The sequence below is a fragment of the Aplysia californica genome, unplaced genomic scaffold (assembly GCF_000002075.1).
Source record: "Aplysia californica isolate F4 #8 unplaced genomic scaffold, AplCal3.0 scaffold00214, whole genome shotgun sequence".
Classification (NCBI taxonomy): Eukaryota; Metazoa; Mollusca; class Gastropoda; order Aplysiida; family Aplysiidae; genus Aplysia; species Aplysia californica.
The window spans coordinates 716,903-727,279 of record NW_004797484.1 but is presented as its reverse complement, the minus strand read 5'-3'; the positions used below and the strand labels follow the sequence as shown (position 1 = coordinate 727,279).

Below are 10,377 nucleotides of genomic sequence, written 5' to 3'. Positions count from 1 at the left end.
GAAGAAGAAGAAGAAGAAGAAGAAGAAGAAGAAGAAGAAGAAGAAGAAGAAGAAGAAGAAGAAGAAGAAGAAGAAGAAGAAGAAGAAGAAGAAGCATGATACTGCAAAGTATGAAATTAAAATAACAAACAAATAACAAATTAATGTTCTTGAACATTCCACAGGACTTCAACCAATATTTTATTCTCTCTTCAGTTGCCCTGTACAGGCCATGTAATCCATTACAAGATTTTGCGAAAAAAGAAAAGAATTAAATGAACAATTTATCAGTCAAAATACGTTCTCTTTAATGTAATTACTAAACACAAATGGACTCACCAGTATGGCACCATAAGCACTTTATTGGAAGTGGAAAACAAACTTTCACTTACACTCACAGAAAGTTTTTTTAAAAATTGTTTGTTTCCTCTCCTGACTTTTAAATCATTCTCAAAGTTAATTTTTTTCTGTAAGCTTCTCGCCCCCCCCTCTCTCTCTCTCTCTCTCTCTCTCTCTCTCTCTCTCTCTCTCTCTCTCTCTCTCTCTCTCTCTCTCTCTCTCTCTCTCTCTCTCTCTTTCACTTTCTTTTCACTTCTTCTCTCTGTTTTTTTCACTGCTGTCTTTTTCTCTCCCTTGATATTTTCCCGGACTGTCATATTCTTGCTCTTATGCATTCCAAAGGGTCCCCACCGCCCCCTTTTCTTGTGCCTGTATGACATAACCTCAAGTCCGATAACTACTATGAAAGAAATGAAAAACCTAGTTTAAAAAAAAGGAACTTCCTTGAAATTAAAAACAAAAGTACCCAAATCAAAGTGAAAAACAAAAACCACAAAACAAACCACAATCGTTCTTCAACTGACGACCAAAAAAAAGACAACCAACAACCAATTTTTAAAAAATCACACTGAAAACAATATGCAGTCTCGTGATGGTCACGTGACGTGATTGTAGGACAAGTAACGTGATGTGGCCACGTACTCAATCACATCCATGACAACCAGCGTGAAAGCCACGGCAAGCAGCACCACGCCACCCACGTAGCCCATGCTTTGCGCTGAAGGGCGCTCGTCCACAGCGCTAGTCAAGCCACGTCGCCTGGAGGATAGGGTCTGTTTGGATGGATGTTGAGGGGGGAGGGGGGGAAGGGTGGGGGGAGGGGTGAATTCGGGAAAGGAAGAAAGTAGGAGGGGTGGGGAGAGGATGATTTGTTGGTTTATAAATGTTAAGCGTTTGTGAGAGTACATATACACAACCGGTCAGACATACATAAATTAATTATATACACACGTACACACGTCCGCGCGCACACACATACTCACGGGCACATCCTATTTTTTATTCTTCCTCTCATTCTCTCTCTTTCCTTTCTAATCATTCACAGACACATAAACACACGCACACAAGCTTGCACGCGCACGCACACACACACACACACACACACACACACACACACACACACACACACACACACACACACACACACAGAGCACAACAGACAGACACCCCAAGAAGAATCATTAACAATTTAACAGTGTATAATAATAGCAAGGGAGGTGGTTGTGGTGATGATGATAATGATGATGATGATAATGATGATGATGATGATGATGATGATGATGATGATCGTAATTGTAATGATGGTTCTTAAAGAATATTAATTATGCAAGGTCTACCTTTTTGTCCACCATGAGCTCAGTTTGCAGGGACGCCTTTTCTTCTTCGAGGTCCGTCTCAGTCCGCTTGTCTGTATTTGGGTCCAGACATAGACAAGGACACTGCTCAGTGGCTGCTGATGACCTCAGTCTTTTCTTAAGCTGTAGCACTGAGTCTGATGAATTTGACTTCCTTAACGAACTGGTCAGGGTCTGAGAAGGGGTGCTCTGCGTTTCAGCCTCAGGACGAGAAGAGGGTAGCGTTGGTGTCTTTGTGGAGGGTGAGCTAGGATTTGAGGTTTGGGAAGTCCCGGAAATGTTGTGTTGTGAGACGGAGCTGCTCTGGGGTGATGTCTGAGTTTCAGTGATATTTTGAGAAGAGGACAGTGAGGTTTTAATAGGACCTGAACTGGAGCGCAGGGTCGTGGAATTACTGGAGGTATCAGACTGAGAAGAAGGCGTTGGAATGCTGGTGGTTGAAGAATCAGGGATGGAGGTCGTGTGGTTTTTGGAAGTTCCTCTTGGAGTCGTAGGCGGGGAGGAAATGTCGGCGGATGAAGTGGGAGAAGACGGCTTGGGTTTTTCGGGAATGTCCGGTTGAGCTGTGTTCGGGGATGCGTCAGTTGGATTTGGATTTGTTGTAGAAGTATTGGAATTCCCAGAAAAATTTGGTTGAGAAGGGGTAAGGGGGATGGCAGTAGGATCAGAGCTTGGTGTTGTGGATAAGGATTTCTCAGAAGAACTAGACTGGGGTGAAGAAGAGAATGACGTTGTAAAATCTGAGCCTCTGAGAAATGAAGTTGAGTCGTCCAAAATATCAGGTTCCGATGTAGTTGAAGAGGAAGTGTCAGTTTGTGGGCTGGAAGTTGATGAAATGGGGTTGTTGGAAATAATCGAGTCAGTTACAGAAGGGGCAAAAGAAGTTGCTTGTGGTTTTGTGGTTGACGCAACAGTGTTCGAGGAAACATCAAGTTGGGATGTGAGAGGGGAGAAAGAAAAGGATTGTGAGCTCGTTGTCGTGGAGGAAACTTGGTTGCCTGAGATGGGTGGAAAAGTGGGCCGTGTAGTGGAAACAGTACCTGAACTAGAGGTAGAGGTCATGGCATTGATCGGAGACGTTGAAGGGGATGTGGTCGTGGTAGGCGGGGTATAGGTTGAGGAGAGAGAGTTGCCAGAAGGAGATGTGATTGTTGGGATGTTGAATGGGGAAATAACTGTCGTTGTAGAAGCGACGAGGTTGCCAGACTGGGATGAGGAAGGAGGCATGTCTGAGCTAGGATCTTGTCCCCGGTCAACTTTGTCAGGCGTGTCAGATATCATAATTGTCTCTGAAGATGACACCGTATCGACTATAGCCTCCTCAAACTCTATTATTGGTGCTGTGGCAGACAATGCTGTGGGGATTTCTTCGATGGTAAAAGAAGAAACGGTTTCGAATCCTTTCGTACTCGTTTCGGGCGAACTGATGGAGAGGACGGGATCGACAACCGTGAAGTCGGTTGTGTCGTCAAAACTCTCAATGTCTACGCTAAATTCCAATACGTCAGCGTCTGCTGCGATGGACGGCTGACATTTGGCAGCTTTCTTCTGGCTGGTACCGACTTTTGCGGAGAAACTATTAACTGCGTCTGTGACCATTTGTTGGGTGGTTTCATCGATGGTTTCTTTAACGATTTTTGAACGCAAACGCGAAGACTTTTGGGAGGAGGGCTTACTTTTCGTTTCTGCAGTTGTATCTTGAGCAGTAATTTTATTGACGTTTTGTCTCGGGACTTCTGTTGCGTCGACGTGGGTAGCAGCTACTGTCGCAAGTTCAGCTGAAGGGACACCTTTGGCGGTTTTTGAGGATGAATACAAGTTGTCATCTGCCGCCATCTGCGAAGCAGCCTCTGTGACGGTGAGTGTTGCCATGGTGATAAATGTTTTATCAGCAAACGCAGTTGAAGCAACGAAAGGCTTACTATCAACACCATCACCACCAACATCAACAACATTACCACCAGGGGCAGCACCACCACTCGGATCGCCATCGCCATAACCTGTGGCAGCAGCAGCAACAGTGACAGTACTATCTGTCTGTCTTTCAGTAGTTGTCATCACAGTAGTGGTGGGCTCAATATGTTGACATATGAAACCTGTGGGAGAACAACAGAAAATATTCTCGTAACACTCTAAGTTTTAACAATTTTGTTTGTTTGTTAGTTTGATTGTTTTTTAGCTTCTGAAATAAGCTATGCAGACTATTGAATACACATCAGACTCCAGCACTGAAACAGGCAAGTGTTTATTTTAAAATGAAACAAACCCTTTAAAAGGTTCATCTGTGAAAACATGGGGAGGGTGGGGGGGGGGGAGAGACACGTAAAACGAGACTTTTTATTCATATTTTTATTTTTCATTTCCAAGATCCAAACTAGTCTTTAAAAAAGTTTTTAAAAATTATTCCATTCCAGACACTGAAACAACCCCCCCTCCTCTCCCCAACCACCATAACTATCATCACCATCGATAAACAAACAAACAAACAGACAAACAGATAATCAAACTAGCAAACGTAAAAAGAACCCACCAATGAGCGTCCTGCAGTTCGTTGCCTCAAGGCGGTACTCCTTATTCAGCATCAAACAGTGTCCAGCTGTCGGGGTCAAGTCACTACCAGTCTGGGACATAACGCTTTCCTCTACCAACTGTCCATTGTCCCAAACGTACGCTTTGGAAAAACAAATGGGCGGGGGTTTTCTTGGGGTTTTTGTGGATCGGTGGATGAATGGACGGATGTATAGACGGATGGAAGGATGGATGGATGGATGGAAGGATAAACAGATGAATGAATCGATGGGATGAATATATTTTAAAAATAACAGAAGATATTTAATACAGCACTCTTTTATCGCACTACTTTCTTCCTTACCCCGTTCATCTTTTGAATAGCGCGCCCCTACCCAAACAGCGCTGGTCCACTGCTTGTCACTGAGCTCAGAGTACACAGATTTGAACTCTTCCACAGAGGGGAACATGGCCAGCCTTGCTCCATCGCTACCACATACAGCCTGGCCATGAAAAACAAAACGAAACAAATATAATATGAAATAAAACAGGCACGTCAATGCGTCAGATGTGTTCAATTCTATAGGTGTATGTTTGTTAATCACGTTTAAGTGGAAAAGGGGGAGTGTGGATACAGTTGATGATAGTAAAAAGTTGGGGGGAGGTTTCTTTTCGCAAGTCACAATTGTTAGAACACCCGAGTTTATCAAAGTTGCCTCTTTCTAAGGCCCGAGTAGCTTTCAAAGAGAAAATGGTAAATCAAATTAAACAAACAAAACAAACAATCAACAACAGCAACAACAAAAGGCATATATAATATATCTCTATCTCTATTTTGATCTGTTATATAATTTGTGAAAGTTCGTCACTTTGGCCGCCTAAAACTTCCGAATCACTTAACGTTCGAATTGGACAAAATTATAGGTGGTTCACGATCATTTTAAGGGTGCACAGTTTCATGGAAGACCCTAAAGTCACTGTATTTTAATTTTCAGATTTTCATTAGTTTCGTTTAGATCTAATCTGGAGAAAATCCGTCTTCTAAGATACCATAGTAAACAAGTGAGGTTTCCGTTCACTAGCCGTGCGCACTGTTTCCACACCTTTGAAATTCTGGAGTGCACAACTACGAAAGCGGAATAGAGAATCAATCTATACACCTCTATCTCTATATATTATATTTGTGAAAGTTCGTCTCTTTGGCTGCCTAAAACTTCAGAATCACTTAACGTTCGAATTTGACAAAAGTAATGGTGGTTCAGAGTCATTAAAAGGGAGCAGTTTTATTTAGGAGTCTGAAGTCACTGTAGTTTAATTTTCCGTTTTTCATTAGTTTCGTTTAGACATATTCTTGGGAAAGTCCGTCTTCTAAAACGGCTTTGTAAACAAGTGAGGTTTCCGTTCACTAGCTGTGCGCACTGGTTCCATACCTTTGAAATTCTGGAGTGTACAACCACGAAAGCGGAATAGAGAATCAATTTATATATCTATTATATATTTGGCAACTTGGAAATGCATTAGTCACTTTTCCCATAAAACTACGATAGCTACAGGGTAGAAAGTTGGCAAGTACCTGCAAAAAGATAGAGAGGTCTCCATGACGGAGCCCGATTTTTCATTTATTTATTTCCTGAATTTTGAAAAATAATATTTGACAAAACGTTCCCACCCTTCTTTGCTCTTTGTGACCATTCCACTGAGAAACGAAACAAAACGTAGCTGTCCTTCACAGCGTAAGTACCGGAAGTGATATTTCGCGAGGCACATTTAGTTTTGAGAGCATAATATACCTAGACATTTTACATTTTTGCATCTCTCAAGATTTTTTGCTCTTTTCCAGTAGAGTGTAAAGTGTCATTATAGTAGACCAATGACTTTCTGTTGATGTTAATGCACTGATCATTCCTATCATCAAAAGGGGGCCCAGCTAGTGTATATATATATATGTGTGTGTGTGTGTGTGTGTGTGTGTGTGTGTGTGTGTGTGTGTGTGTGTGTGTGTGTGTGTGTGTGTGTGTGTGTTCGAGTTCGAGTGTATGTGAGCAACTTTGAGATAATGGATTCGATTTTTCCCTAATTGAAGAAAGTGATCAATCGATCAATCAATCGTCTATGCACCCACTTTTTGGCCTTGTTGTTGATTTTCAGGTTGACTTGACTTGCAAAATTGCACAGACGTTTTTTGTTGTTGTTTTTTTACATTATTTAAAAAAATAGTTGTTTGTATTTCAAAATACGGTACGACATTTCGCATATATCACTTATACTATACAAAAAGAGGGAAAACAAAACAATGTAGGCTACAACAACGAAAAGGAGCCCAAAAATGATTGAGGACAAATAAAGGCGAAACGACATAATATATTATTAGATTAGTGTTATCGTTATCTATTATCTGTTTGTGGAGGCCGAATTTTGCTATTCAAAAGGCATTTTAATGGCTACATCGATCGACATGCAGTTTTCGCCAAAAGATTCCTTAAAATATTCTCCACATCATGACGCCCTTCGGTTTTTCAGTTTTGAGACAGTTTTGCTGCAAAAAGCTAAATTTCTTTATTTCGCCGATCGCTTTTGTAGGCGGACGCTTCTGTCTCAGTAATTTTAGAAAATCCGAGATGTTTGTTTATTTCAAGTCGTACTTATGTTCGATACTATCGCGCATTGTCGCGCAATACTGAGCACTGTTTTAAGTGTGCAACCCGTATAGATCTAGCCCCATGTTTTCTTTTTTTACTTGGCGCTAAATTCCACTGTGATCCTTTCGTTTGACGCCCACCGTCGCTTTTTATGGACTCCTTTGTCAAATTATTTTTCTTGCCACTGGGAACAATCAACACGCTTTGTAAAACAACAAAAGCGGAATAGAGAATCAATTTTATGCATCTATTATAAAGTTGGCAACTTGGAAACACGTGTCACTTTTCTCTCAAGATTCATTGCTCCATTCCAGTACGGTGTAAATATAGTAGACCAATGATATTCGGTTGATGTTAATGCACCGATCATTCGTTTCATCGAAAGGGGGTCCAGCTAGTCATTATTATTTCGGAAATGAACAGGTCAATCTCCTGGCGAAGGAATCCGTGTGCCTTCTATTGAGATCAACGAAGAACACCAACCCACAGACAGACTTTTAACAAAGGGTAAAAAAACTACACTCCGTCTACTGGAGAAACACTGGGGTCAACAATTTAACAATAAACTCCAAAACGCCATGCCCACTCTGGGCCCATGAAAATCTTCAGGCCTCTGCAGAAGAGTCAAAGTTATTTTTACTCCATTGCACATCGGGCATACCCCATGATCCATAAGTAGGTGCCTACCTCCTACAACGAATTGGAGAACCCTTCTGTGTCGGAAGCGACACACATTCCATCATTGGGCACATACAAACAGAATGTCAGTACATTGGAAAGACCCGAAGGAAATGTTTTAAATGCACAAAATTGAAAGATCTGTTCACCATCGTAGATCCCTACAGAATTGTCGATTCTATAAAGGCCATTGGCCTTTACACAAAGATGTAAATGCTGTTATTTTAAACGAAATGTAAACTGAATCATTTGTTGTAATATTTTTAATTATTTAATTTGATCTTTGACCAAAACTAAGCTGTGCTTTAAACTGTTGTTTTGCGCGCTCATATGACCTTATGTAGTTGGGCAGCACTGTAAAAGTCTCACTAAACTAAGCCAAAGAAAGCCAGAACAAACTCACCCTCGCCAGACGCTGATTCACGCTGACGTCACACAGTATGTACTCAAGTCCTGATGACGTGACAACATCCGTACATGCCGTTGTGAGAGTGATGAGGTCTTTTGCGCCATGAAGATGAAAACAAAAGAGAAAAAAATTCAGACGAGTCTCGGTCATAGTGCTTAATGTAGAGATTCAACGCTCCTTTCAATACCGTAAGGTCATTAAAAAAGTCTAACCTTCAAAGATGACACGGGGAACCTTAAATCCCTCAAAACAACATAGATTTCTAGCGCCCTGTTGGGTGTTCGAACCAGGGACATCCGCTCCATAGTCCAGCGTAATATCAACCGAGCTCATTGCAACCCAGGTGAGTGTAAGCTTGTAACTCTCGAGAAATAAGCTGAACATCAAAATACAATAGTATTCTTGTAGTAACTATAGATATGGGGCTTAGCGAAGTCTGGGAGAAATAAGGGGGAGGGGGGGAGGGTCAAAACGGGTTTTGATTTGCAAAATTGCTCAGATTTGTAGATTTTTTTTATAATTAAACGACATATGTGCATATAGTTTTCTTTAAAACTACTTTTACCTTTAACCCCCCCCCCCCCAGCAACAACAACAAACAAACAACCTTTCACAATTTCCTTTCTTCTTTTCTCCTCGTGTTTCTTTACATCTTGACTTCTACCTAATGTTGTCAGCTAAATATTATCTTGCTTGACTTCTAACTTTTCTATCTCAGACTCGTACTGGTGTATGGCAATGTACTGGGTCCCGACCAACAGTGTTAAAGCCTTTGATATTATCTAAAATGTAAAGATGAGGGTCTAAAACATACAACAATAAATCACATGTAGCCTATATGCTTACCCAATAAAAGGACACACAGCGTCACAGAGGCACTATTGAAGGGGAAAATCATGGTGGTAGATGTTCTTCTTGTGGTCACACTCAAAGGCTTATTCCTGACTGTGATTCCTCAGCTTTGGAAAAAAAAAGTGGAAAATATATGTGTATGTGGCGCACGTGTGTGTGTGTGTGTGTGTGTGTGTGTGTGTGTGTGTGTGTGTGTGTGTGTGTGTGTGTGTGTGTGTGTGTGTGTATGTTATGTTTGTATGAGTATGTGAGCGCGCGTATTTGGGGGAAGGGCGGGGGGGGGGGGGCTCTATAGAGTGAATCTTCCTGCAACTGCAACGCAGATACTGAGATCAACTTTACTCTTATATCAATCTATTAATCTATCAATCTATCTATCTGTCTATCTATCTATCTATCTATCTATCTATCTATCTATCTATCTATCTATCTATCTATCTATCTATCTATATATCTATCTATCTATCTGTCTATCTATCTATCTATCTAATGTAGGCTTGTATCGGCCAAACCGCTGACCCCTCTCCTTTAATTATAATACCAATTGGTTGAGAAAGTTTGAAGCTGTCTATTTAACTTTTGAAGCACCCTATTCTGTGCCAAGTTGGGCTCTAAAGGGCAACTAGATCTATAAAAATTAAACAAAGCAAAATAAAGTTTAAAAAAACAAACATTAAACGATAAAAAGCGGCTGTAACGATAAGATCCATGTCGGTAATAATAACAAAAACACAAACAAAACAAACACAATTTTTAAAATCAGTTAAATTGCCTCTTGACATTTAGGGACGCAGTTAGTGTCTTTCCGTCAGGGAGTTCAAGATTAGTGCGAAATGTTATAAAAAATTCCTTAGCTTATGTGAAGCTGTCCGTCTTTATCCATTAACTCAATGAAGCGTGGAATTACCTCGCAGGAAATGACCATAAAACTACGTTGTTGTAAAATCATAATATTTAGTAAGATTTTCTCAGGTGATATTAAAAATAACCTGTTACTTACCGATGGTAACGGTTCCTATGTACTCACGTCAGATAGGCCACGGCGCGAGCGTTGAACTCGCAGGGCAGACGGTCTGGTCTGCATTTTCCTTGTGCGTCATTGTACGTTGATGAGATCGCGTGATGAAATTTCGCCTCAAGCTGACAATACCTTTGATTTCCTTGTCAACGAAATTCCAGACAATGCCCTGCCCTCGGGCTTTCTATTGCGTTTCTTTACACAGCGTCTATTTAACTCCAGTTTAATTATCCCGAGACAGAGCGTCAACACACGCAAGCCGAGGGGGGTCTTGCTCTGTTTTAGAGCTGCTTGCTTTGCTTACAACATACATCACCCGATATTGCTTTCAAGTTTGGCTGGAAATCCATAAACATGATAAACACGAGCGCGAAATGAAAATTCGGAAGAGACTTATGGTGGTCATGTTGATTGTCCTTGATATAGGTCATAGGTCAGGGATGTTCCGTCTTTCCAGTCTTAGAGCCACAAGTGATTTGGTTTGATTTCTGATGGGTATTTTTATTGACGAGGAGAAAATTATACGACCTTTAGTTTTCGGCAAATATAGTTGTGTTTTTTTTTAATGAGTTTAACAGCTCTCAGTGGCGGGGCGCCATT

General features: G+C 41.1%; 1 protein-coding gene across 1 annotated transcript; it reads right to left on the bottom strand.

Moving 5' to 3' along the window:
* Positions 1–851: 851 nt before the first annotated feature.
* LOC101861585 (mucin-5AC) lies at positions 852–8,860 on the bottom strand. The gene is made up of 6 exons (XM_005099480.3): positions 8,754–8,860; positions 7,902–7,999; positions 4,546–4,684; positions 4,204–4,344; positions 1,656–3,769; positions 852–1,091 (listed from the first exon to the last, which is right to left on the bottom strand). The coding sequence occupies exons 1-6, from the start codon at positions 8,803–8,805 to the stop codon at positions 915–917; spliced, it is 2,721 nt and encodes a 906-aa protein (XP_005099537.1). The 5' UTR covers positions 8,806–8,860; the 3' UTR covers positions 852–914.
* Positions 8,861–10,377: the final 1,517 nt, after the last annotated feature.

What these genes read in the sequence shown, in the direction of transcription:
- LOC101861585 (XM_005099480.3), bottom strand. Translation starts at nt 8,805, where the DNA reads ATGATTTTCCCCTTCAATAGTGCCTCTGTGACGCTGTGTGTCCTTTTA. An exon ending in GAACTGCAGGACGCTCATTG is followed by an intron (nt 3,770 to 4,203) that starts GTGGGTTCTTTT and finishes GTTCTCCCACAG; the next exon opens with GTTTCATATGTCAACATATT. An exon ending in AGCTCATGGTGGACAAAAAG is followed by an intron (nt 1,092 to 1,655) that starts GTAGACCTTGCA and finishes CCATCCAAACAG; the next exon opens with ACCCTATCCTCCAGGCGACG.